At 55.6% G+C, this 27,346-nt stretch overlaps 1 protein-coding gene across 3 annotated transcripts in view; it reads right to left on the bottom strand.

Moving 5' to 3' along the window:
- Window positions 1-643: 643 nt before the first annotated feature.
- Window positions 644-27,346, bottom strand: part of MYT1 (myelin transcription factor 1) — an 80,232-nt gene continuing 53,529 nt past the window's right edge. For all 3 annotated transcript variants that reach the window (XM_036900722.2, XM_036900723.2, XM_036900724.2), the window contains 16 exons: window positions 26,732-26,866; window positions 26,123-26,213; window positions 24,972-25,085; window positions 22,056-22,270; window positions 20,605-20,729; window positions 19,771-20,025; window positions 17,211-17,365; window positions 16,130-16,192; window positions 15,960-16,028; window positions 11,371-11,433; window positions 10,923-11,006; window positions 6,844-7,065; window positions 5,607-5,698; window positions 4,887-4,990; window positions 2,514-2,657; window positions 644-2,145 (listed from right to left, as the gene is read on the bottom strand). In XM_036900722.2, the coding sequence (XP_036756617.2) occupies window positions 2,005-2,145; window positions 2,514-2,657; window positions 4,887-4,990; window positions 5,607-5,698; window positions 6,844-7,065; window positions 10,923-11,006; window positions 11,371-11,433; window positions 15,960-16,028; window positions 16,130-16,192; window positions 17,211-17,365; window positions 19,771-20,025; window positions 20,605-20,729; window positions 22,056-22,270; window positions 24,972-25,085; window positions 26,123-26,213; window positions 26,732-26,866 (2,072 nt within the window). In that variant the 3' untranslated portion in view covers window positions 644-2,004. The remainder of the gene's footprint in view (window positions 2,146-2,513; window positions 2,658-4,886; window positions 4,991-5,606; window positions 5,699-6,843; window positions 7,066-10,922; window positions 11,007-11,370; window positions 11,434-15,959; window positions 16,029-16,129; window positions 16,193-17,210; window positions 17,366-19,770; window positions 20,026-20,604; window positions 20,730-22,055; window positions 22,271-24,971; window positions 25,086-26,122; window positions 26,214-26,731; window positions 26,867-27,346) is intronic.

Raw genomic sequence — 27,346 nt, 5'->3', positions numbered from 1 at the left:
GGTCATGTGGCAGAGAGCAGGGCACAGTGACTTAGACCATCTAGAATCACTCCTTGGGGTAGGGAAAGGGTGGTTACTAAAAAGAGATTCCACACGTGACATTGGGGAAGACCTGAGATGGGAGCACGCACCCACCCACCCGCTCCCCAGTAGGGTGAGTGAGGGCTGCACCCAATAGGGGAACTCGTCAGAGTTCTCAAGGACAGACAGACACGGCTACCACTCACAGTCAGAGTGGACTTTTATTAGGAAATCACCCTGCAAACACACTGAGAAGTGCTGTGCTGTGGGTTCAATGCGTTTCCTGAGGAAGGAGGGTCACAGTATCGGAGCTGCCAGAGGACCGGGAGCCTGTGAGCGGGGACTGCTCGGTGCTGTCTGTGGCCAGCACTCCTGCACAGCAGCGTAACTAGGCCCCCGGACACCAGCACACAGATGCGACACGAGAAGCACGCCAGAGCACACACATCTGCGCTGCGTGTACATAGTAATAAATACAGAACTCCATTTGCTGTCGTCCGTGCCTGAAACAAGAGGAACCCAGAGGGCTTAAGAAAACCAAAAGTCTTTCTTTCCACTGGACCAAGGGAAAAACATCCCAAATTATCAAAACTCCTGTTACAAAACACTTTTTTAAAAATCCAAATCCATTATTAAAATAATAAATAACAAAATATATAAAAAATAACTTGGTTGCATCAGAATTATAACTAGAAGTAAAAGCGAGATTCTTTTGTGTGTGGCCTGACTCATGGTTGGATAGTTCATTTTCCTTTGATTTCATCTATCTTCCTCTCGTGGTATCCTGGTGTGGGGTGCAGTTGAAATACATGAAATTAATAAATAAAAATGTTAAATAAATAGCAACATTAACATAAGAGGTTGTGAATATAAATACTTACATCTTGACAAAATTAAATAATTTACAGAGTAATGAAACTAACTACTTTTTTATTTCTTCCAGGAAGTGCAATTTCTCTACTTTTAAATACTAACTTGGAATTGCAGTCACAATCCATTGGACTCTATTTACATGTTAGAAACTTTGTGTTTTTAACACATCATATTAAAATTTGCCTTTTTTTGAATCTTGATGTATCTAAAAATAAGTGAGACCTTGGTGGTCTCCAATCAGGAATTTATCTGCCTACCTCACTGATGTGGACCCACCTCGGTCAAGCTCTGTTGTGACCCAGTTAATGTGGCAGTGATGGGTCACAGGCCAGGGTGGACATACAGAGAGCCAGAGACCCTAGCCCTGGCCCAGACCTGGGTCTAAAAGCCACAGTCCCAAGAAGGAGCATGAACCCAACCCTCAGGTGACTGTTGCAGGCTTGGGATGCCAGCCACTCCCAGCATGAGGCGCTTTAATGTCGAACCAACGGTTAACTTTCTGGAGCCTCCCAGGTTAGATTTCTTGAGCTGACAGGGGCTGCAAGCCTATTCCTAACTTACTCTCTGGAACAGTGCTTTGTTCCATCCTTAACACAAAACTGAATAAATGAAACAGAAAACATACTTGCTACATTGGCCTCACCAAGCAGACGCATGCCCCAGGGAGCAGGCTCCAGGTTGACACCATCACACGCACCACCTGCCCCATGCCCACAGTCACCCTCCCAGCCTTGACAGATAAAGGAATACTGTGGTTGCAAACTCCAAAACTTCCCTGAGAACCTTGTCCATGAGCTTCCATTGGAGACTTTGAGCTGCTCTTCAGATTTCTTTCAGAAAAAAAATAAATCACTTTGTAATACTTCATGCCCAGCCCTGCACTCACCTGGGGAGGTCAAGACCTCGCACCTGGCAAGAGCATCAGAGGAGATACTTATTTCCAGGCACCCCTTTGGATAAACCCACCCAGGGCCACCCCACACTGCCAACTAGAAGTCACTGTGAGTTGGAAATCTCCACTGGGAGGGCAGGGCGAGGTAAACAATGAAGCCAAATTCAGGAGGTCCTGGGTACCCCAGATCAGCAAGATGGCTCCTTGAATGGCAAGGCCTAGACCTGGATGCCCCTCACAGCCTGCTTGATGCTGTCCAGGAGGTCCTTATTCTCGGGGTTCTGGTAGCACTCCTGGTTGGAGTACATGTCGGTGAGAGTGCTCACGTAGGCGTCGAAGTTCTGTTCACATATTGGCTCCTGGAGGACAGAACCAGGTTAGTGAGCCCTGCCCGTGCAGTGGGCCCCACGGGTTTCAGAAGCCATGGAAATCAACGGTGGAACATCAGACTGATTTGCCCGCACTGCCTGAGACAGGCCCACACGGACCAGGGGCAAGGCTGGCACTTCTACCCTTGGGCTGAAACAACCGTGAGCATTTTGCTACAGATTAGTAAGCTCAGGAAGGCTGGAGACACCGTGGGCCTACCCAGGCAGAGCACCCGCGTCAGGCCCTCCCGGCAGGACCCCAGAGCCAGAAGGTGCTTGCCCTCCTTGCCTCCCGCAGAGTGCTGGGGAGCAGCTAGCCCCACTCAGCGGGGGTGCCCACAGGGCCTCACACTGCTTACCATGTGTGGAAGGCGGATGTTGGCAAGACTTTGGATGAGGGCCTGACTCAGGCCCGACAGCTCCAGAAACAGGGCTTCGTTCTGCTCCTCGATGAGCTTGTTTTCCTCCTCAATGTGCTTCAGGCTCTTCTCCATGGAGGAGATCTGCACCAGAGAGAGACGGGAAGTGCCTCCTGGCACTCACAGGGGCCCTGCGGACGGTGTCCCTCACGTCCTTCTGGGGGCACACCAGGAATGGCAGCGCTGCCACATTTCACGTCTCCCTGGTGGAGGGTGAAGAGGCAGGGACCCTGTTTCCTGGGTCCCTGGGTGGAGGAGGGGATGCAGTCTCTGGGCCCAGGGCCATGTGGGGCCATGGCTTTCCATGCTGCCTCTGTCCTGCAGGGTCGGGGATCTGAGACTCCAAAGCTCAAATAACGGCCACCACCTGCCACACAGTCGGCTGCGCCATGCCTCTTTTTCCTCATCTCTAATGGGCGTGCTTCACCCACCTCACTGGGTGTCCAGCTGTACTTGAGTCGTCCCCCACCAGAAGGACAACAAAGGGCCTCAGTGGAGCTGTGGAGGCGAGCAGGACAGGCAACTCTCTCTGCCTCTGCAGCTTCCAGCTGAGTGGGGCCGGCCAGTGACTTCTGCAGCGTGCCCTGGGAGCACCCTCGGGTCTCCAGCACACATTTTTTCCTGTGGACCCAGCAGGACACCAGGAGGGAGTCCCAGTCAGAAACTCAGAAGCTTCTCCCAGGGGGCTCTCGGTGCTTCATACTGGGATCCCAGAGGTTCGGCGATGATAAGGCTGACAGCTATGGGCAGCCCTGCCTTCTCTGAGCAGCTCAGGCTACCAGGTGAGTCTGAGAGTCAGCATGACCCTCTGCAGAGGTTCACAGCCAGTGGGTGGAAGGTGGGAAGCTTGCCCCAGAGCCTGGTCTGGAGAACACGTGCTTGGGAGGGCAGCCCCCAGCCTGAGTGCATCTCACAAAAGCCTCAGGCAGAGGCAAGATCACACAGTTTGTGTGACACATGGGACCATCCCCTGGGTGCTGAATGGTGAGCTGCCTTTTAGGAGTTGTGGCTGGGATCCAGTGCTTTCCTCCAACCACATGGCTCTATGACCTGTGGCTGGGGAGCATCATGTTTTCATCACCTGGTGACAAGCCTTTGGCTTTAAAATGTTTGAGTAGGGGTTGAGGGCCTGTCTTTTCTTTGCTTGAGGCCCTTTGCAGAGCACACAACTCAAAATTCCTTGGAGGGGAAAGAGGTCTCAGAGTCCTTCCAAAAGGATGTCACTGAATGATCTGTCTCTAAGAAGGTGAGTATCAGCAAATAAAGAGAAAGCAGAGGTGCTGTCCCAAGGACACTGACCCTGGAGGCTGCTTGGACTTGGAGAGGGGAAGGAGCAGGCAGAGACAGAGTGTGACGGCCACCAGCCATGAGTCTTGGTGCCCAGAGACGGCCCAACACTCCCCTGCCTCTCTTGCCTGTGTACGTGGGGAAGATGCTGCACAGCAGAATGAAAATCCTTCCTGATCTCCACCAGCTGATGCTATTTTTACAAAGGCACTGCGTAATAGGAGGTCAGTGTCAAAGCCTGCTTGCCAGAGGAGGGAGCAGCAGCATAACAGAAAAGGTGGAGCTATGATACGCTGCACTGCAGCCTCCATCTCCCCGTCTGTCCTCTCTGCTCTCAGATCCTGCAGGGCCTGGTCATCTCCTTGTCCCTTTGTCCCTACAGCCTTAGAGGGTGTGGCTATGTGTGGCTGCTCCTGCTGTGCCCTGAGCTCTGCTCCAGCCCCCACTCAGCTGCCAGGGGCAGGGCACAATCTTGTTTTCAGAATAAGACCTTTACCGCTTTTTTCTGATAACAAATGTTCATTTTGGGGAAATCAGAGAGACATGATGCATACACTTAAAGTAATTTGTAATCCTGTCACTCCCAACAGCCACTCTTTCTGGGTCAGACACTTGCGCTAACTGCTTTCCTCTTACATCAGCCGCACAGAGTTGATGCCTATTATTATCTCTGTGCTCTTGGTGAGAACGTCAAGGTGCAGACTGGCTAAGAGGCCCCTTTGCTGACGTGTGGCTGTGCTGGGGTGAAATCCAGCTCCAGCCAGGCTCTTAGAATCCACAGCATGGTACTGCTCCTGCTGACAGGACCACTGACCACGACGGGACCACAGCCAACGGCTCTGCAGAACTCCCGGCACAATGGCAGGGTCTGCCCTGAGCATCCCTGAGCAGTGCCCACCACAGCCTTGACGAGGGGCTCACCTCTTCACGCCTCACACAGGAGGAGGCTGAGGATGGGAAAGATTTCCTCAGACTGGGAGGCGGGCAGGGCCTTGGTATGGGGGCCGGCCGTGCAGTGACACCCACCTGGGACTGCAGCTGTGCCACGGCGGCCTCCATCTCCGAGTTGGACTCGTTCAGGTCACGGATCTCCCGGTTCAGCTGCTTTATGTCCTCGTCGTTTTCCAGCACTGTGCCGGAGAGAAACCTCGGTCACGGCTCTCAGCCTCCAGCCGGGCAGCAAGTGGGGGCAAGGCCCCTTCCCAAACGGAGGCCCCGGCCTGGCCTTTGAGCTTCCTGTGCTGGGCGGGCCACAGCCCATATTTCATGCTGGGAGAGTCAGTCTTGGAGACCACCAGCCCCGTATCTGCTGTTTGCCTCCTGGCCCTGGGTCGTAGATGGGAAAGCATAAACCTCTTTGGCAGGTATCGATTTGCTCAGATAAATAGGCAAGTTTTACCATTTAGTGCTAAATCTCCTCAGCTTCCCTCTTCACTGGGACCTAGTGAGTTCACAACTCCGCGAACCCTGAGAACATAGCTTCCGGTGCCAGCACAGTTCTCTGACGCCGACACTCACTGACACCCAGGTCAGAGCCGGCACGGCCGCCGAGGGCTGGGAGCCCAGCCAGGGCAGCCTGAGGTCTGCAGCCAAAGTTGAGAGACCTGTCGGCCCCAGTCAAGGGGTCCGTCTCCACCATGACCCCCTCCAGGAGGAGCTCTGCCTCCCTACTGCCTTCCCACCAGGGCTGCTCACTCACCCAGGCCACAAAGACCACACGCTGGGATTGCCAGAGGGCATCCTTACCATCACTCGTCTTGAATTTTGTGCTAAGAACCTCATCCCCTGAGAGTTTTCCTTTTTTTCCAGCAAAGGTTGCTCTGGGACATCCAGACAAGCTGAAAGCAAAGGTCGCACATTACCCAGTCCAAGGTCACATAGCACACAGGTCATCGAAGGTCACAGACACAAAGGGCCAGTCTGAGGTCACACATCATAGTGGAAGCCAAGTCCTCCCTGGCTGGCAGCCTGGTAGGATCCTGGTTCAGAACCTTCTAGCTCTTCTCCTTTTGCCCCTGCTCTCCAGCTCCAGGACTCCCAACTTCCTCACTTCTTGTCCAGCAGCCCGGGCCATTGTCAGCTCAGGCCACTGCCCTAAAGGCTTGTCCCCAGAAGGCTTGGTGCAAACTCCTGACCTCCTTCTCTCTGCAGCTGTCTTCCTCAAAACACGTACATCCTTTGCCATGCTAGGTATTTCACTTATTTTTTTACAGTCTTGTCTCCCCACCTGCCCTGCCCCAATCAACTCAAGGAAGGCCAGATTATCACTCTTGCTCCCTGCTCTACCTCCAGAGCCTCGTACTCAGTCGACTCTCAGTAAAGGTTTGTGGAATGAATGAGTTAATCAATCTTGCAGTTGGAGAAACAGGAGAAAAAAAAAGAAAAAGGAGGTTTCTGGTAGGACCAGGTGATGACCTAGTGCCCTTGGAGGTCCCTTTGGCTGCCTGGCACAGAAAATCAGAGGCAAGGGCCCCCAGCCCTGGGGCAACTGTTGGGGGGGCAGATGAGAGCCAGTGGGTACTGTCTGGGCCCACACCCAGACAGGGAGGGGTCTCGTCACCAGGTCCCATGCAAAGTAGGCAGAGGCCTGGACCCAGAATTCAAAAGAAGAGGCCCCAGAGGGCGGGGTAAGGCGGGAGGTAGACGGACAAGGCTTTTCATGAGAGGCCAGCAGCCTGTTCAGAGAAAGTGCCACCAGCCACAGGCCTCTGCTCACTCCCGCTGGAGGGCCTCCGTCAGCATGTGGGAAGGGGGTTCACGACAATAGCACCTGGGTGACCAACGTCACAAATACCAGCACCTGGCACCAAGAGACTTTCTACGGCCTCCCCCAGTCAGCTACCAACTTGGGCCTTGCTTCTCCCTTCAGAACTATAGGTCACACTGACTCTTAGTCTGGCCCTCCCTGGGGAGCCTTGCCCACAGCCCCAAAGCTGTGGTCACTGATGGATGCACGGAAAGGGCAGGATGTGGGGACAGCTACCTCCGGTGAGTGAGGAAGCTCCCGTTGGCATGGCCAGAGCCATCACAGCCTGGAGTGGGGCAGGTGGGCCCCTCGTTCTTCAGTGCCTTCCAGGAGAACGGCGAGCCATTCAGGGAACCTTCCTTCTGCCTCCGGGCAGCCAGAGGGCAGCCAGATGCACTTCTGTGAGAGGCATACTTGCCACTGATGTGACCAAGCCCCACACAGCCTGGAACTGGACACCTATGGCACAAAGAAGCCAGAGCTGAGCACTGGGTGCTGGAGGTGGGAGAAGTGAGCCCAGAGACCCAACCAAACTGGACATGGAGCTCTGCTGGGGGCTCCTGGATAAGCTCCCGCTGCTAGAGCAAGTCCTGGAAACTTAGGGAAGGACCTGGGCCCCCCGACTGGAGGCCAAGGCAGCCACGGTCATGTCCCCTCCGCACCTCTGGTCTCACACCCCTACCTAACTGGAGAGTTAGCAGCCACCCTCCCCCTGCATCCCCAGCATGACCCCAGGACCCCTGGGCGGGCCCTGGGGCTGTCTCTCAGATGCTCCTGGGTCTATGCTTAGACCTTGGGCTGGCATCACTCATGTATCACTCCAGCAATGTGGAATGAAGGTATGGGCTGAAGTCACCCAGAAGCCACTTGTTGGAGACTTGGACCAAGCATGAGACCTGGAGAGTCTGGGGCGTCACAGGAGGTCACAGGTGCACCTTGAACCCAGGAGCTCGGAGGCAGCAGGGGCCCTGTCTCCCCACAGGTTCCAGGATGAGGCTAATGGTACCATGATGCCCATGGGTGTCCCAGAAGGAAGAATGCAAGGCCACAGAGCTCATGTGGCAAAGAAGACACGGACACCCGCAGTGACAGCCTCCCAGAGCTGGCTTGGATGGCATTTTCCTTTGCTCTGGTTCAAGGAGAGAATCCCTTTGGAAGTAACAAATGCCCAGAACAGGTGAGGTAACCTGAAAAGGTACACCAGGACTCCCCTCACACTGCCACTGGAGTCCATGCAGTCCCAGGATGATGCAGATGAGGCTGAGGGTCATCACCGCCCTCAGGAGGGACCTGACCAGGACCTCCCTGTGGTGCCTGCTGAGCACCAGCATTTCAGGATTGTGGGATCTGAGGTCAGGATCACCTGGGAACAAGCACCTGACCCAGGATAAGTTCTTCCATCTTCAAGTTCTCAGTGTTCGCCCTCAAACAAATGATTCACTAACTTGCCACCTGCCACCCATTTTCTTTTTGTGCAGACCCACAAACACACCAGATCCAGCAGGGACATGCAGCCCAGTTTACAGAGGGCCTCGGGATGCGGAGAACTCAGAGGAAAGGAGCCCTGGGAGGACAAGGGCTGTCCAGGGGCTCCTGCTGCAGTGGCAGGGCTGGGGGCCAGGGCCACGTTGCCCAGTGTCAAACCCATCTCAGGCTTGTTGCCTCACTTCGGAGGTGGTCACAACAGACACTCCTTGGAGGGGACCTGTCCTCATTTGTCCCCCTCGCTTGGCTCCTGCTGCTTTGTTAGCATGCCACCACTCGAGCCTCAGACATGAGTGGTATCTGCTGAGCTGGCCCAAGGTCACCTCAGCCACCACCCCAGAGCAGAGACCCTGCCAGGGGGCCCCTCCATGGGGCTTGGGGAGGTTCCATTCCTTGTCAGCCCCCAAAACCTGGACACCTCCTAGCTGTAGGGCTCCAGGGGACACCTGGGTCAGGCGCTTGAGGTGACGGTGAGGCCCCGACATCACAAGATCAAGAGGCTACATGAGAGATGTTTCTTCACAGTTACAACACACAGTTTAAAGTCTTCTTTCCCACTTTCTTTGCAAAACCTAACATTCCTTTATGTTAGGAAGTTTATGACCAGTTATTTGGTTGTGTCCAAAGAGATTTACCACAAACTGCTGATGTGACTTAATCTCAAACGGTGTAGACACAAGATGCCATAAAAAGGGATCTTCTTCAAATTTGTTCTCCATGTAAGAACTTGTTCGTTATGCTTCAGAAGATTGGAGACTGACGAAAATTAGGCTTGGGGTGGATTAATGATTGTGCATTGAGCATTGACTCCCCTATACAGAATTTTATTGTTGTTAACAACCATTTGATCAATAAATATGAGAGATGCCCTAACAACAACAACCAAGAAAAAGTACACACTTCCAATTGTAAAATAAATAAGCAACCGGGATGTAATGTATAGCATAAGGAATATAGTCAAAATATTGTAACAACTTGGTATGGTGATAGCTGGTACTTAGAATTATCATGTATATAAATGTTGAATCACTGTGTTGTACACCTGAAACTAATGTAATACTGTATGTCAACTACCCTTCAATAAAAAATAATTATCTAAAAAAAAAAAAAAAAAAAGGGATCTTCTTCAGGCAGCCCCTCCAGAATCTCACCACGGCATGTTCAAAAATCCCATCCCTGACGCATCTAGGGAAGTTTCTGCTACAGTATCCACTTATTTAAAGATGCTAGTCAATTATAAATAGGGCTAAAGTGTATGGCTAGGGAGGATGTATGGCCTCTATAACACGGAGGCTCCCCTTCTTGCTGTGGAGCCATTAGGAACTTCGTCTGTCCTGTGAATGCTGCATTGTTTCTAAGTCACATTTTCTACTTTGCTGCAGAGATTATTTTAAAAGCAAAGTTGACAGCACAGAGGAGGAAAACCACTTTTACCAGTTACCTTGAAAAATGCTGATCTTGATTTTAATCATTTGCAAATGCAGCACAATCCGCTTACAACGTCCCTACCAGCAGGATCCTTCCAAATCCCAAAGAGCACTGCATCTCTATGATCACAGGCAAATCCCTGGATTCTCAGAGGGAATAATACTCTTAACCCACACTAACATTAAGTAGGCAGCCTTCACCATACCAACATATTTTTGCACTGTTGATTTAGCATTATTGTTTCATTGCAAAAATTAAATAAACAAGCCACAGCCTTATCACACCAAATGGCTAGTGGGGCCATTCCCTTTGGTGAACTGGCGGATCGGGCCCCTCCTCCAGTGACGAGCACATGTGTGGCATAGGGAGGGTGAGACCCAAGAGGAGGAAGCAAACCTTGGACCGGGTCGCTCCCTTGGCAGGGGTGAGCATCTGGCTGCTCTTGGCTTGTGGGCAGCATACAGAGGGCAGATCTGCTTCCTAAGGGCCTGCTAGGCCCTGCTCTGACCAAGACAGCCACTCACGAGGCTCTGGCCACAGGGCAGCCACAACCATTCCTTCCCACTCCCGGCCTGCCGGGGGACCCATTGCCTGCTATGCCTGGTGTCAGCACTGAAAGTTCTGGGCAAACTGAACGGTGGGTCACCCTGTTTGATCTGTGGCACAGCCTTTTGCCCCCACTAGCAAATTCCCTTCTGGAAGGATAAACTTGCAGTGACTAAAGCCCTCCCCTCGCCACCCACAGCCACCCGAGTGGGGCACTCACAGGGTCACAGTTCACACACAAGTCCTCTGATGACGTGTCAGCCATCCCCCGTGAGAAGGTCAGTGGAGAGCCTCAGAATGTCCTCCTTGAGGGGAGGACACAGGATGTCCTCTCTCCCACCCATGGCAGTGTCCAGGCCCCAGTTCTGGGTGACCCCCCCGGGACTCCCTCACTTCAGACCAGCTCCCTGGCAAGGTGTATGAGAGAGGGTGCAGACATGGACAGCTCGAGACCCATCACCTTCCTGACCACCCTCTCCTCAGCTCCCACACGTGACTGTTCCCACCAGGCCAGAGTCATGCAGACTGCAGTGACCATGAGTGCTCGGTGGGGCCGCCACAGACCCTGAACCCACGCCCAGGTGGCCTCTCAGGTCTGACCTCTGACCTCTCCAGCACCCCCAGACCTGAGAGGCCCAGGCAGGCAGGTGTCTGCGATGCCCTCAATCCAACACACACAGCTCATGCCCTTGTGGGCACCCACATGCATAGCAGAAAACTTCCGTAAAAATGGATATTGTCAGTGATCAGCTGTTCTAAAGAAATGAGATTATAGAAGGAGCTTTAAAAAATTATAAAATACAGGAAAAGAACAGTTTTACAAACTAATGCAAGGGGCCAGCAGGCCCCTGACTCACTTCATCAGCTCGGGGTCCTCCTTGTCATCCTTCGTGGGTGTCACCTTCGCTCCACTTTTCTTGGCACGAGGGCAGCCAGACAAGCTAGTTTTGAAAGTGGAAAAAAATGCCACCATGGTCCCAGAACAGCAGCTTTTCACACCCATAGGCCCCATGCTCCCCTCAGGTTCTGTGACCAGCAGTCCCGTGGGTCCCAATCCCAAGAAACCGTCCAACAGTGAGCCCTCCACTGGGCAGGAGGACCAAAGACAGGGAGTGTTACCAGGAGGTCCTAGCTCTGGCTGCAGGGGCAACCTGATCAGGCTTTGGGAACATCAGCAGTTCAGTAAAGAGATGGCATGGGCTCTAGTTGTCGGCAATGTTAGTGTCATATTTGGAGCTTTAGAACTTCATCTAAGAAGAGACACCCCACTTCCACTGCCTGGCACCCCAGGTGTGGCAGGCTCACCTCCGGTGCGATGCGTAGTTCCCCGTTATGTGGCCAGAGCCATCACAGCCAGGTGTGGGGCACCTGCAGAGGACAGCAGAGCTGGGACTAGATGTGTGGCCATGAAGGATTCCCTGTGCTCGGCCGGTGTGACCCCCCTGGCAGACCCCCACCTCCCAGCACTGAGGTCGCATCCTGGCCACAGCTGCCACAACCTCCAGGCTTCAGAATTTTACCAGTCAGTTTCCCCAAGGGGCCCAGAAAGATCAAGAGGAGAGGACATTTCCACCGCAGAGATGATGGGCTCCTGACACAGCCTTCTGTAGGGTTTTAGGATGCACTAGAAGGTTCCAGAACACATATGGGCCTTAAGTTTAAATGTGAGTGCTCAGGAAGGCAAACGTAATACCTAAGATGGGTTCATCTTCCTCAACTTCCCTGGGAGAAAGAGGGCTTGTTCTCATGGAGGGCTACCACCCCCATGGACAGATGAATAGGTGTTTACCATCCACACCTAGAGGTGGGATTCTCAGTAAGTGCAGAGTCCACACAGCCAGGGGCCTTGAAGAGCAGCAGGCGACAGCAGAGAGTAAGGAGGGGAGACACGAAACACAGCCCACTTTATGCACCCCAAGTGTTGTCTAACATACGACAAACATGTTAGAAGGTAGGAATTCCACTTTAATATATGAGCATGGATTTTTTTGTAAGTTTTTTTCCCCTGAATGTCCACTGAGGAAAAATGAGTGTGTTCCTGCTGGTGTCAGGGTGGGGAGTCCACCTAATTCTGCTGGTGGGTCTCTAGATGGTGCACGGGAAGCCCCCTCTGCAGTGGGCCTGCCATGTCACACCTGGCCCCCAGTGAGGGGGAAGCTCGGACACCAAGAGCCCTGGCAGGACCTTGGAGGGTGCATCCAGAAAGCCTGTTTTCTACTATTTCTGGCTTAGCCAACATGTCTGGTTTAGCCAAGAGCCTCACACAGAGAAAGAACCAGGAGAGCCAAGGCCATTCCTGAATGCCAGAGTGGCCCAGAGGGTCGTGGGACCAGCCACAGGTGGAACAGGACAAGGTCTTTGCCTCTCAGTCAGAAGTGGGCTCCATGGCATCAGGCCCTGCACTGAGCCAGAGGCCCCTCCTCAGCAGCCTGTTCCCCAGCACACACAGTGTCCACATCCGGGGCAGGACAGAGAAAGCCCGCGCAGCCCAAGGACTCCCTGCAGCTTCTGGGTCGCCTCCCAGACCTCAGCAGGTCATTGCTGCCTGATCCCCATCAGAGAAACCTCAAGGCTGGCAGGGCAACATAAGGGGCCCGATGCCCAGGGGTCCTCTGATCCCCCCACACCCAGCTCCTTGTCCAGCCCCTGAGGACTTTTCAAGGCACCCCCTCATTCCTGCCATGCATGGGACACCTCCTTGGCCTGCCAGTCAGCCAACCTGTAAAATCACCCTCCTGTCGGGTTTTGGGTTGACTCAAACTCCACTGAGGTTATGATGGCTCCTGTCCCAACCACGTGCATAGCATTTAAACCCAAGCAAGTCTGGGACAGGGAAGTTTTTACATTTTAAGGGCAACCACCCACCACCTCCATCTAGGCAGGCTTCTCCCTTTCAAACAAACTTACAGCTGCTGGGACACATCTGCTCTGGCGCTTTGTGTCTACACTGTCCAGGTTCAGGGTGCGAGCTGCTCAGGACAGCCCCTGGGGACTGAGCTGCAGGCACAGCTCTGTGCGGTGGCCAATGCCCCTGTGATGCCCACTGTCCCCTCCTCGGCTGGGGGCGCCCTGCCAAACACTCCCACGGCCAGGCCAGTCAGAGCCCGCTTCCTGCTCTCGGGAAGGCTGAGTGCAAAAAGTGGGCACAGTGCTTCTCCTTCCTGGGTTCGCAGCTGCTCAGGGGCCGCCTGGGGCTCCACTCCTTCCCAGCGGCTCACGCTGCAGGTGGTGGCAAGGGTAGCATGAGCCCTGGCGGCCCTGAGCCTCAGGGCCACAAATACAGCTCTGGGCCATGGGCAGCACCCTACAAGCCACGCCCCACAAGCACCTGTGAGTCCGGGGAGTGAAGAACATTGGCTAGGTGAGAATACATCCCTGGGTGGCCCACCAGACCCCAGCACAGGTGGGACCGAATCCCCAGAGTGCATCTCCTCCAGGCAGATGGGGCCGTCCCACACTCCTCGTGAGCCTGATTCAATTCAATTGACAAGGCTTTTCACAGGAGCTGTACCCAAGAGAGAATGGTGTTCATGCAGCTGGAGAAGCAGGCATCCCTCTGGGCCAGCTGTGTAAGCCACGCCCACAGGTCAGCTGCAGGAACCCTCCCACCGTCTGCTTCTGAGTATGCTGTGTGTCTGCACAGGAGGATGGCCCACGTCTAAGGGAAGCACTACAGCTAGATGGTGCCCACAAGCTCTGCCTCTGAGCCCCACTGCTGTTCACTGGGGGGACCATTTCCCCATCATTCCCTTGCAGGGTGTGTGGCTGTACTGTCACTCCCAGCACACAGAAGGGGTGCCCAAGACCACTGTGTCCCAAGCCCCTGAACACAATGGGCACATGGGAGAGAAGAGCAAAGACCCTTGGGATTTGATCTGATTTGATTTGATTTGATCTGATTTGATTTAAACCCAGAAAACACATCACCAGAGACAGCTGCTACACCCTAGTGTCGATAGGGAGGATGCCAAGAGAGCTCACTTCACAAGACAGTGACATAGGTGTCTTTGTCCCCTTGGGGACAGGCCTCCTTCATCCATTGCTGCCACAAGACTGGTCAGGAGCAGCCCATGCCAGACATTCACTAGACAGGAGGAGGGAGAGGGAGAGGGGAGCGTTGGCATGTCGGCATGAGGTGAAGGCCAGCCTATATCCATCCCAAGCCCAGGCAAGGAGTGGGACACAGAAAGACTCCCAAGGGGAGAGAAGAGCTTTAGAGGGAGTTGGGGCACCTTGGACACCATCCCAGACCTTGCCAAGGCTGGATGAGTGACTTGTTTCCACACTGGGAAGACTTTCTGTTGCTATTTCTAAACAAGGTTTGGGTTACAGTTCTCCACACATTTGGGAGGCACTGGCCCCCCAACCCCAGATGGCTGTATTTCTGGGCCCAGACACTCCCACCTTTTCCTTCCAGCAGCCCTGAGCATCTGCTCTGCAGAAAGCAAGGCCTACATCTAGAGCTCTAAATCCAGCCAGGCCCTCAAGCTGGAAAACCATGAAAACTCATCATACTTAAAAAGCAGGTAGAATTGGAAAAGGAAATAGGAGAGAGGAACACGAGGAAGATGAAAGGAGGACAGAGGGAGGGAAGAGGGGAGAGGAGGAGGAGCGGGTCCTCAGCCTGCGGGCGATTGTGTGCCAGGGCCCTGAGGCTGGACACCAGGAAAGAACCTGCCCTGCGGGCTGAGCCTCAACGCCGTGCTGAAGCTGACGATGGCCGTGACTGCAGGTACTTTGGTAACAACAGCTCCTGGCTGCTGGGGCCCGATGGGCTGTTACCAGAGCAACGGAGAGAAGGCTGGCAGGCCAGGGCTGCTCTGCGAGGTCGGGAGCTTTCTGCTGCATCACTAAACCAGCCCAGACCCCTGTAAGCCTTCAGCAACACCAGCTCATCTTGGAGGCACCAGGACCCTGGCTCCTGTCTGGCCCCAGAACAGAATAAGCCAAGGAAACTCAGCCTGGATTCAGAGCTCGCCAGCACAGGGGCCTGAGGAAGGGGGAACCACTCCTGGAAAGGGGTGACCTGAGGGGACACAAGTGAACCTCCCTCCTCAGCCTCAGCCCAGCCCTGGAGCCCAGCACAAGTGCCACACAGCTCAGGGCTATGCCAGCCGTGATGCCACCACTCAGCTGAAGGCATGAAAACCCAAGGCGCTGCCAGGCCCCAACTCCAGCCTCAAGAGGACACTGACGCCTTGCATCTCATTTGAGCAGGACTGTCAAGGAGGCCAGCCAGTGCCAACAGGCCCTGCCCCACCTGTGTGTCAGGGGCAGGGAGGAGCAGAAGCAGAAAAGGGGCTCAGCAAAGAAGAGCTGAGCATGGAGGAGAAGCCTATCTGGGAGGGCACCAGGAGCTCAGACAGAAGCAGCGGGAAAGCTTGCAGGAGAAGGGAAGGGCAAAGAGCTCTCTCTCTCAGCAGCAGCACCCTCCTTTAGCAAGAGCTGCACAGCCTGAGCCCTCTGGGCCGTGACGAGATGAACAAGCCAAGGCCAGTGCTGGCCTCCTCCCACATCTCAAGGGCAATGACAGAAGCAGGCCCAGACAACCGTCAGAGGTTCTCAGGAGGAGGAGAGGGTGGGTTGGACCATCAGGGGCTCCCTTCTCAGTCTTCAACCCAAGGAAAGGCTGGCAGGGCCGGGGGGCGGGGGGCATGGGAGCCACAGAGAGCAGGCAGACGGCAGACAGCGGCACTCAGCAGGGAGACACAGGCAGCAGCAGCCCCAGCCAGGCAGAATCGGCTCCCATGGCCCTGCCTCTCTGCCCCGTCCCACTGGGCAGGGCCAGCCAGGGGCTGAAGCCCTGGGGAAGGCCGGCTTGGCTGGAGCCTCATGGAAGAGAGAGCAGAGCAAGGGAGCCGCCCAGGACATGGAGGCCAGGAGGGCAGACATACTTGAGGTCAGCAGAATGGGCAGCCATGAGGTTTCTGAGGCTCTTGTCAGCAAGAGGGCAACCAGAGAGGCTGAAAGAGAAGAGATCGGGGTAAGCCAGAGAGGGAGGCAGAGGCGGAGAGGAGAAGGCCCACCACATAGCGCCAAGGCCAGACCCAAGCGGGGCACGAACCTGCGGTGGGAGGCATAGTTCCCAGTGATGTGCCCACTGCCGTCACAGCCAGGGGTAGGACAGCTGGACAAAGGAAAAAGAGTGTCAGGACAGGGAGTAGGCTTACCCACCAGTTCTGCTCCCAGGGAGCCTACTCGAAGAGGCAGGCTGACACTTGCTCTGGCTGACCAAGGGGCAACTCCCCCACCTTCATCCTCAGAGCACCGTCCTCGCTGGCAAATTCCTCCCACAAAACTTAATTCAAGAAGGAGAAAGGAGCCAAGCTAAAGCTCCCCTTGAAGTCAGGATGCCTCTGAAGTGCACGGGCTGTGCATGTACCAGTGAACACGCAGGCAAGGGGCTCCTTCCTGAACAGCATGGCCTTCCCTGGAGACAAGGCCCCAGACCTGAGCCTGGATCTGGCCGTGCTGGGGACAGCCAGCTACAGAGGAGGAGGAAGCGGGTGGGGCTCAGAGCAAGGAGAAGAGGGACTCGAGAAACAAACTGAGCACAGGCGAGGCTGGGTCCCCTGTGGTGCGGGTGCCAGGCATGGACCCTCACAGACCTCCAGAAGAGGTGGTCCTCAGTGGGGGACTGCCCAGAGGCGACGGGAAGGCTCACATCTACCTACAGCTGCCTCACTCCCTAATGACATCTGGTCAAACCCTGTGAAGAGTAATTCCAAGGAGCTGTTGGGCCACCACAGCTGAAGGCGCCCAGTCCTGAAGCACAAGGCACATGAGGCCAGGGTGCGGTGAGATCGTGCGGAGGGCCCACTCCCCTCAGCCTTTGTCCTGCTCTGCAGGCCAGAGCAGGGCTCTTCCTCAATCCCAATCATTTTTTAGAAGATCGTGTCAGACACGAGTGCAGTGCAGAGGTGACGGAACCAGCTGATGTGTCCCCACTGCCTGGCTTGAGGATTCAAGGGAAGGAATCCCAACCTCTGTCTGCCAAGGCAGTCAGGCCAGGAGAATAGTCAGAGCCGGGCCGGGGCGGGGGGCCTGACGAGCAGACCCAGGCGTTCCAGGCTCGGATCGTGGCGTGTTTCCTTCCAGGGCACAGAGGTTTCTGAGGAGCCCTGTCAGCCCAGGCGGAGACTTACGTGAGCAGCTCCTTCTTTATGTCCTTGGAGAGGAACTTCAGCTTGAAGTTGGTCAGGGTGACTTCCCCAGGGTACTTCCGCTCCTCGACACTCTCTTCCGACACTTCCTGGTCATCTGCTTCAGAAGAAGCAAAAGAATGGGCTGCTGGCTCTGACTGCAAAAAACCAGCAGGGAGATGTTTTAACCAGCTGATGGGGGCCATGTGCCCAGCCCAGGGCCTGAGGGAGAGGGGCACTTCAGAACAGCGTCCACAGAGGCGTTTTCTGGAGTTGCCTGTCTTCTGGATGGGGGAGTAAGACTTACCCCCCCAAGACACAGAAGAGAGCATGCTGAGGGGCTGCAGTGCTGCCCCACCACCCCCGTCCCTGCAGCCGGGGCCCCAGAGCTGCACCGGGAGGGAGGCATGTCCAGCTCCTGAAAGCTTCCACGTGGCACATGGGTCGCCTCCACCTAACAGCCACTGGGTGACCACCTTCCAAACATGAGAGCCTACAGGAAGTGCAGCTCCTTTGAGCTACAGATGGCATTCAGTAGGCACTAAAAAGGTTTATTAAAATGCCATGGCCTACACAGGATTGTGCATCAATATAACTTAATAAAAATTTAAAAATTCTTAAAAAGTGCTATGGCACAGTGAGAGTAAATAAGGTACAAAGTATAATAAAACTAATCACAGTGACCTTGTGACCCTGCCCAGCACCATGCCTTGACCACAGCAGGCACTTAATAAGTGCTCTGAACTCCTGCAGCAGGCCTGGAGGTGTTCAATCATCACCCAAGAGCAGGATGCTGAGAACACAGGAGTGAATAAAGACAGTCCCTGCCCTTGAGGCCAGGTGGCGGTGGGAGGGTGGGTTTCCACAGAGTTGAGAAGGTGAACACCTGGCAAGTGGATCTGTAAGAGGCGTTCTGTGTGGTGTGTGCATGGTTCAGATCCCAATGCTGGCACTTTTGTGTCCCACGCAAGGGGTGCTCAACCTCTTGGGGCCCAGGTGCAACGCTTTTAAACGTGAGATAATAGCAACCCCTGACAGGACTTCTGGAGATCAAATAGGGAAATGCCTGCACCTACATAATTTGTAGGGATCTTGTCAGTGTTGTGGGTGCTACTATTATTGAACAAAAAAGTGACTCATTCCCCTGAGCAAGTTGGATGGAGCTCAGGATAGAGGAGCATGGGGGAGCATGGGAGCAGGCTTCAACGGTGGGGACCTCAGGACCTCTGAGAACTGACTCAGTCCACGGACAGGACAGTGACAGTCTGGGAGGGGACCGGATGCTCAGAGGGTGCACGAGTGGAGAAGGGGAGGGGCAAGGCAGCCCAGGGAGACCAGCCTGAGCTGGCGGTGGAGAAAAGGGGCAGGGGAGGGGCTGAGGGAGGGCTGAGGAGGCAGGGACGGGCAGCCAGGGGGAGGAGTGTCTGGACACAGGCCTGGAACGAGGATGAGAGCAGACTGGGGGAATGAGGTGGTGACCCCACCCCCAAGAGGACAGCCCCACCCTGCCTCAGACTGGGGTCCCACAAACCAGGGAGAAAGCCACCCGGGCAGCCCCGGGCCGACTTCTTAGGCCAACTCCCTCTACTGGGGTGCAGTCTGAGAGGGGCACCTCTTCTGGGGCCTGACACCAAGCTGCAGCCACATGACTGAGCCAAGTGATCTCAGCCTGGGTCCCAGTCTGCTCCTCTATAAAGGCCCACAAAACCTGGCTCACAGGGAGGTGGCAATTCTCAGAGAAGAATCCTGCCTGCCCCCACCTCCTTGCCCCCACAGGGACCTGCCCACTGCCCTCCTGGGACCCGGGGTGCTGGCAAGGGGAGGAAGAGGAGGGGCGGGTCCTGCAGGTCTTCCCACAATGTGCAGGGGCTGCCCAGAGCCTGGGCCATCCTCAGAGCTGGAAGCACTCCTCTTTGGTGAAAAGCCTCAGTCAGCCCCCATTTGAAGTGGGTGGAGTGACTGTAAAGGGGACGCCCACTGTGCTCAGACTACAGATTCAGGACAGACACCTGCTAGTTGCTCTTCACCAGGCGGGGCTGGTCTTGGGACTTGGGCAACTGTCTACCCTGGGGGTTCGAGGCCAGGAGTTTTCTCCTGCCTCTGTCCAGGGGGCCAGGTGGCCTGGAGCATCCTGAGGACAGCAAGGAGGGGCTGCTGCCAGAGTTCAGGGTGTCCCTGTGTGGGCAGCTGGTTGGTGGGAGGCCCACAAAACCAGGGAATTCAGAACTGCTTCCAAATCATCCCCTGTGAGATCTGAAAGAAACCCTTCTCCCCACTCTGCCCAGAGAGCCCACCTTGGTGCTGACCACCATCCCTGTGGAGCAGAGAAGGCCACCTCTGCCTTGGACAGGCCAGGCCGCAGCACAGCCTGAGGGTGAAAACCCGTCCAGGAGGGCAGGTGGGGCCCTAGCTGCCTGGAGGGTCCACAGCTCTGTGTGAAAAGGGGCAGGACCCCCGCCAAAGAAGGAGGCACATTCACACCGGTCCTCAGGCAAGGCAGGCTGACCTGAGGCGGGCTGGGCCGCAGCCCCTGCCCCTATGGCAGCCTCAGCCTGGCACCCACCTCCTCGTGCTCCTCCTCTCGCTGGCGGCTGGGCTTGGTGTAGTCCAGAGGCCGGTCCCACTCATCCTGGCGGGAGGCTGGGCCCGACTGGGACGCGGTCACGGAGCTGCGGGTGGCACTTGTGCTGCCCTGGCGCTGGGAGGCCTCGGGAGACCTCACTCCCGGGCTGCTGCTGGGGAGAGTGCCATCCCGCTTGCGGTGCCTGTGCATGCTCAGGTCCAGGGTCCCATTTTCATCCACCTCGATGTCCACGGCCTGCGATCGCACGGGGGATGCCTGTGTTATGTTAGTGATTCTACCCCTCCCCATGACAGCCTTCTGGGCATTGAATCGGCATCGCAGAAAGCCCAGAACTGTGCTCCCTGGGAAGGAAAGGAAGCCGAATAGGAACAGAAAAGAGTCTCTGAGAGGAAAGAGTCCTGACTGGCCACTTCCTGAAACTCAAACGGAGGAGACCCTATTCCAGTCTCCCAACACAGGAGCAGCACATCTGGGAGAAGGCCACAGTCAGACAACGTGCCCAACAAACAGACTCAGGGGCACACAGGCGGCATGTGATACCACCCTCAGACTCAGGGCAACAACAGGGCGCACACACGTGCACGCCATTTGGTGCCTCTCAGACGCAGCACACAGCGGTCTCACGGGGGGTTCACCCAACATCTCTGGTCATAGCAGGTCATGGCCAGGAAGGAGAAAAGGTAAGAATGATCATCACCAAGGCAACACTGGGTGCTGCTGAGCACATTTATGCAGGCAGCACGTGGTCCTGACTATACATCCCACCATTACATCTCTACCTCAGAAGGGGCTCCTTGCAAGGGACACACCAACCTTGCTGGGTAGGTCCTGTGGCTTCGTGCTGAGGTTCTCAGGCATTTCCCAGCATCGTGTGGAGAGGTTCAGGATAGCAGTGGCGGCCATGTGTGCAGCCTCGGCATCATGCGTGTAGTCGAAGCCTGCGGAAGAGGATGAAGTGCAGGGGCTGTGCCTGTGGGAAGAGGCCTTTGGGAAAGGTTTGGCTGCAAAAAGGGAACAACGCTAGATTGTATATAGCTGGACCGAGTGGCCACACAGACACATCAGGGGCCTTTGGGATGGCTGGGAGCAACCCAGGCAGATACATGGAAGGTGGGTTTGGGGCCAGGCCATTCAACCCACTCACAAGTGCCCACACCCCACTCCCACTTGCCCTCTTGTAGGGTACTGAGGATGCTCTTTTAGGTTTGACCAAAATTTGGGCAGAAAGAGCAAAACCTTCCAAAGACATTGCAGCATCCCTGCTATTTCAAACAAAAACAAGTTGTCACCAAATGTTATTAAGAAACTGAAGAACTCTGCAAATGATACGATGCGGGGTTGGAATACCGCTCAAGTGGGGAAGTTTTGTCACGACATCCCAAAAGGCTGCTATCACCGGTAAACTTCCAGATATACAGAAAGCTCCTTGTGAGTGGGTGCCTGTTGGTGAAGGCTTGAAGCCCAGCGCTAACTAGTGGGAGAGATGTTTGAACTCCAGCTGACAACTGTATCCACCAGTATTTTCATTACTAACTTGGAAACTATCAAGGGCCACCAGTGCTGCTGGGGCAGACAGCAGCCACTGGGAGAGGCCGGCTCCAGCCTCATGTGCACTGCAGGCGCTTTTCCCTTTCATATGATGTCCAGGGATAAGGGGCTTGCAACCCACAAATTAGTGCAATAACTGACCAGAAAAGATAGGCAGGATTGTGTTCTTGAAGGTTTCTAGGAATGAACTTTGTTAGTACAAGTACCTAGAAAATTTGTCGCTGTTATACAGATATTGCATAGTCATATAAGACCTGTAAGATGGTCCCTGTGCAGGAAGACAAACAGCTTCTGTCAGGGAGCCTTGACTCAGTGCGGCGGTGGTCTGACCCTCCCCAGGCACCCCCAGCAGCTGCGCAGGAATGACGCTCTGGGAGAGGACAGCCGCCAGAGCGAGTGCTCTCACGGCGGATGCGCAGCAGCCAGATCATTCTTAAGCCTTTGGCCCCAGACAACATCAAGGGCCTGGGTTTTGTTTCACAAATAGTGAGGAGATACATCAAGTTTGACGGTGAACATGGAGGTAGTAATGTGGATAAGGTGCACTCAGAGAAAGCAGCCATGGTAGACACTGGACAGCTAGGCCCTGGGCTTGCCTCCAGTCCTCTCCCATCACCCACCCAGGGCACAGACTTCTTACATGCCTCTGGCAAGTGGTCCCTCCTCCACTGACCCGCAAACCCTACACCTTCCAGAAGTGGTTCTCCCCAACTTACATTTAAAGGCTTTAGGTGAGGTTTCGCTGGTCTGAATCTTTGGGGCAAGCATTCGTTTGCCAAAAACCTGAGCATCAAAACTTGCGTAGTCAAAGGTGACCTTGGAGAACTTCTCCAGCTCCTTGGCCAAGTTGGCCCTGGGTGTGGTGGGGGCCACACTCGGCCGGTAGCTTCCATACGGAGGGACCTCAAGCTGCTTCACAAAGCACATGGGCCTGGGGTGCAGGACAGAGTTGCAGAACCATGAGAACAGGACCCAATGACTCATCCCACAGCCTGGATGGGGACCCCTCAGAGCTCTATGGACAGAGACCAAGGGAGACCCTCCCCCATGTCCCACCACTAAAGGGTGCCCAGGGCCTGATCTGTATGAAGAATTACCTGGAAGGAGGAAGCAATAAGAACCTTGCAGAAATAATAGCATGTCCCCTTGCAGACCGCACTAGTCAGAGGAAGTGGGGCCTGAGACTTTACCCTAGAACTTAGGAGAGCAAGTTCCAAATAGCTTGGCTACAGCTGGTGTGAACCCCTGGCAGGGAGCCTACAGGAGCATCCCTAGGATGGCAACCAGCCACTCGGAGGCAGGCTTCCGGTGGGGGATACCTCAGAACTCCCCAGTAAGGAGGGGGTCAGGCATTCAGAGGGCACATGGGGGTGTTTCTGAGAATCAGCGTCAGGGAAGGCCCGACTCCGTTTCTCACAAGGCATGGGCTGAGCCTGCCACTGTCCTCTGCTTGCTGACAGTTGCGATGGCCCCTGGGAGAGCCTGCTGGAAGGGCAAGCACAGGCGTGAAAGGGCCACTGCAAGCATTCAGTTCATGGCACCTGATCTCTTGGGAGAGTTCGGATTTTTAAATGCACAAGAGATGGTGTGAAGACACCAGCCCCGACAGCACAGGAGCTAGGGCAGGAAGACAGGGCAGGGTAGAGAATGGCGACCACACAGGGTGTGCAGGGGGCTCTGCAGCAGTCAGCTCAGAGAGAACGAAGGGGGGAGGAGGCCCAGGAAAGCCCCCCACCACCTGGCTCTCCTTGCTCCTGTCTGTGAGCCAAGCACTGGCTTCAATCTAGAAAGGGTAGAAGGACGGAATTAGGAACAGGCTGATGGTAAAGGCCTCCAAGGTGCTTGACACTAGAAGAACTTGAGTGTGGCCCAAAAACAGGAGCCTGGTGGCAGAAAGACCCTGAAATCATGACAAGGCCATCTCTGAAGGGCCTTAGAAAATCAGACACCACCAGAGCATGGGCTCATTCTCCTCCCCAAGGAGAGTGGGGGGGCACAGCCGGACTGGCCCAGAGGCATCTGGACAAGCTGAGGAAAACTGTTCAGGCACCCCCAGGGGGAAAATGGATCCTAAACTTGGCATTAGTCCCACATTTCAGTGGCTTCCTCAGCCAGGACTCCAGCCATCAGCACAGACCTACTATCCATGACGCCAGCAAAGCTTTGCAAAGACTCCCTGCACCCAGGAGTACAGCACCCAGAAACCCCAGACATGTGGCCACAGAGAATGGACAGAGCCTGGACAGCAGGCTCCTGCATCCTGGCCGTGAGGGCTACAATCTCGGGTTCCTCACCAAGGGCCCCAGGAGGCAGAATGTCATTGCCTCCTTTAAGCCTCCTGAGAAACTTCTGAGTCAGTGAGATAACACCGTTCTATGTTTACAAACAAACCGAGGTCTAAGTTTCCGGGGGTGCAGCCTCCACATTCGGAGCGTGTTAGGCCCCTACCCTGGCCTCACAGGGCCTCACCTGCTTGGTGGGTTAACATTTTAGCAGTGACTTAGATTGGCAGGGAAATGATTGAAATAACTATTGAAAACGATCCCGTAACTGACAGGAAGATGGAAGGAATGTCAAGAAGATGGAGGGAAGAAGCTGTTTCCAATCCCCGTGAGAACAGCTGGTGGAGATACCCGACTGCATGCGCAGGGCTGAAGATGCCCTGAGGACAGGCCGGCGGGCCCCAGCATGGTGGGCAAGGCTGCTCCCTGCCCTCACACGGAGTCCTCAGAGCAGGCCACGGTGGGTGGCCAAGTTCCTCCAGCTGACACTGCCAGGGGAGGGGCAGCGCTTCGGTGCACCCTGAGAGGAGGCAGCAGAGGAGGCACGCCCGCTCTCCAGCCCTGGGTCTGTGCCGCAGCCGTGGTCATGACTCAGACCACGCCTACACTCTTCTGGGAGGCAGACGTGAAACAGGGGTCAGGAGGCCAGAGGAGGGGAAGACCTGTGTGTGTCCCAGTTCCTTAGACAAATAGGGACAGCAAGTGGGTAAAAATTGCACAGGACCGAGCTGCAGGGACCGGCCCACCAGTGAAGAGCTGTGGTTGGCAGGAGACTCAGCAGCCAGGCTGGCCAGGGGCTGGGCCAGCTTCTGCCCTGTGTGTGGGTCACCCAGCACATGCCTGAGCCTCCAGCCTTACTTGTAGCACCCACTTCCCAGGGTCACATGGACAGACGGGACACTAAGCAAAGGCATCTGAATGCGCTTTCAGAAGACTCCCTTATTGATGAGGCACATCAAGATGCACACACCTGTTCACATCTGCACATATTCACATGCATGCAAAGTACACATATACGCCTGCTCTCTGCTGTCTTCGCACTTTGGGGACCCCGAAGGGGCAACACCCTGGGGACACCACCTGCATCCCTCTCTTGGTATAGAATCCATCCCTGGGGTGAGGGAGGTGGAGGCAGGATTGCCAGGGACGAGCAGTTCCTAGTGCCCCCTGAGTGGCCCTCAGCTGCTGTGCTCACACAGGACCAGCCTCCCCACAAAGCCTGGGACAATCTCGACATATCAGCACACGTACACACATGCACACATGCGTGTGCAGCCCTGCAGAGACCGAGAAGCCCCTGCCGGCATTTTGGGAGGCAGGCCCTTCAGTTCTGTGGCTTGCTTCACTCACCTGAGGATTCGATCTGAACTGGAACTATTCTTGGAAGGATCTCCCGTCTGTGTCTGTTGCTTTTCATGAGATTTGGCTAATTTTTCAGCCGCAGCAATGGGACACCCGGACAAACTAGAGAAGGACAAGGAGTGAATGAGTCCTCCCCTGCAGGCCCGCCTGTCTGAGCCAGGAGCCCTGCAGACACCAGCATGAGCCCAGGAAAGCTGCTGTTCTTGGGAGCAGGGCCCTCTCTCGAGTTTGTCCCCGAGCCCTCCAAGCACGAGCACTCCACCAGCTTCTGTTTGGGGACCTTCTAAGCCGACGATACACAAAGACAAAATGCACCCAAAAGGCCTTCAAAGGTCTGGACAAGGTGCCTCCGTGACTGGGTCTGGGCTGTGGGGCTGCTCTTACCCACTTCCTCTCCTCTTGCCCCCAACCAGAGCTGTGTCCTGGACCCGTCTGTGGCTCACGTTCCATCAGCTGACTGGGGGAAGCCCAGAGCCCCATGGCCACAACTGGGCGGCTGACCCTAGAGGTCAATGACTAGCAGGGTCCCGCCAGGAGGGCAGAGGCCCCTCTGAGGAAGCACCCAATCTGAGACATCACAGGCACAGAAAGAGTGGTGCTGACTGTGAGCAGGCTGGAGGGGCGATGCGATCACAACAGGGCTCAGCCTAGCCTTTCAACCAACTGTGTGCCCACTGGAGCAAAGGTGGTCCCTTCATGGACCCTGGTGCTCCTGGCAAGGGCGGGGGACACAGTCACCTCCGGCTGTGGGTGATGGCAGGCCACTAAGTCCCAAGTGTGCCCCAGGAGCCTCGCTTGCACTGGGGCCTCAGCACTCCTGTGGAGCAGCCCACAGCTGAGGCTCCACCACGAGCAAGCGCCTTCCCGAAGGCGGCAGGGCAGCTCCGCCTGGCTCTCCACAGGCAGGTGGCCTCTGCACTGGCACATGCCCATGGGTTTCCAGCTGCCCTCTGGTCCTCGGGACCCCGACTCCTAGGGTCACAGGCGACAACACCATTGGGTGACCTCCCCCAAAAGGTGTGCCCTGACCTTGCACCCGTCCTTAGGGTCATCACACAGGGGCCACGGCAGGCCCAACCCCGGTCCCAGGCCTGGCCCACCCCCATCACAACCCCAACCACGAAGCTCAGCCTAAGTACCTTCTGTGAGTGTTGCGGTTGCTGTTCACATGGCCCTGGCCTGTACACCCAGGAGTTGGGCACTTCAGCACACTCTCATGCATGGCCAGGACTGCAAGAGACCAGGGAGGGAGGCGGTGAGCACAGCCAGGAGGAGGTAGGAGCCCACCAGAAGACTGCAGCTGGGAGCGGCGGCCCAGGGCACTCCAGCCACCCAGCCTCAGCCCAGTCAAGTCATGTCCCACCCGCTGCGGCCCCTCTGCCTCCCCGGAGCAGGTAACAACTCAGCTTTACAACTCCTGGCTATTCCGTGTTCCTCTCCTCTGATGTTCAGTTACTGCCTCCAGCCTAGAACTAAGGGCAGGCTTTCTCCTCCTGAGCCTTCAGAGCCAGAGGCAGGCCCCTCCCCAGCTTGCTGACTGTCTCCCCTCCCACCTGCTTGTGTCTGTGGCAGTCTTCCAGAGGCCCTGATCCCAACTGCCAACTCAAAGTGGGTAACTGGGCACGATCTGTGTCCCCAGCCTTGAAGAGCCCAGTGTCAACCAAAGGGCAGGGCCCCTGGGCAGCTCGCTCTCCATGTGGACACCATCCAAACACCAGAGATGGCCTAAACTGTACAGAGCTACTCACTCTCTGGGGGAATCCTGTCCTTGTGGGGGCAGCCAGACAGGCTTCGGTGGTGAGGGTACAACCCGGTAACGTGGCCAGTGCCATCACAGCCTGGTGTCGGACACTTGATCTCCCGCTTCTCGGCCCTCGAGGGATCTAATCACACAAGATGCATCAGCTGGAGAGCAGTCAGGAAGCTGGGTGGTGGGTGGCAAGCAGAGAGGGGCCGGGACAGCTCCCAGCCCTTCACTACGGCTGTCCTGAGAGGAGAATGGCCCAGAGCCCAAGTGGAACCAGGAGCTGGACTGTGAGGTGACCCTGGGGAAACTAGGCCACACCAGCTGTGTATGTGGAAAAGCCCAGGGACTACCCAAACTGCCCCGGATGGCAGGATTTCAAAGAGAACAGCCTAGATGGTAGCTAGCACCCTCTTTTCTCTTTGCTGCTGACATTATGTGAGGCAGGCTGGCTGGCTTCTGTGTGGGGACCATGCCTCCAAGAACCTCCATACCTCAAGGTCTGGCCTCTGCATAGAGAGGTGAAAGTATGTGACAAGGACCTTCTCAGGACATGTCCTTTGTATTTGACAAAATGAAGAGGATAAAATTGTTAAGTGACTTACCCAAATTCACAAGA

Source organism: Manis pentadactyla, chromosome 5 (genome assembly GCF_030020395.1).
Source record: "Manis pentadactyla isolate mManPen7 chromosome 5, mManPen7.hap1, whole genome shotgun sequence".
Taxonomy (NCBI): Eukaryota; Metazoa; Chordata; class Mammalia; order Pholidota; family Manidae; genus Manis; species Manis pentadactyla.
The sequence above is the reverse complement of the archived record's forward strand: the minus strand, read 5'-3'. Positions and strand labels throughout refer to the sequence as shown.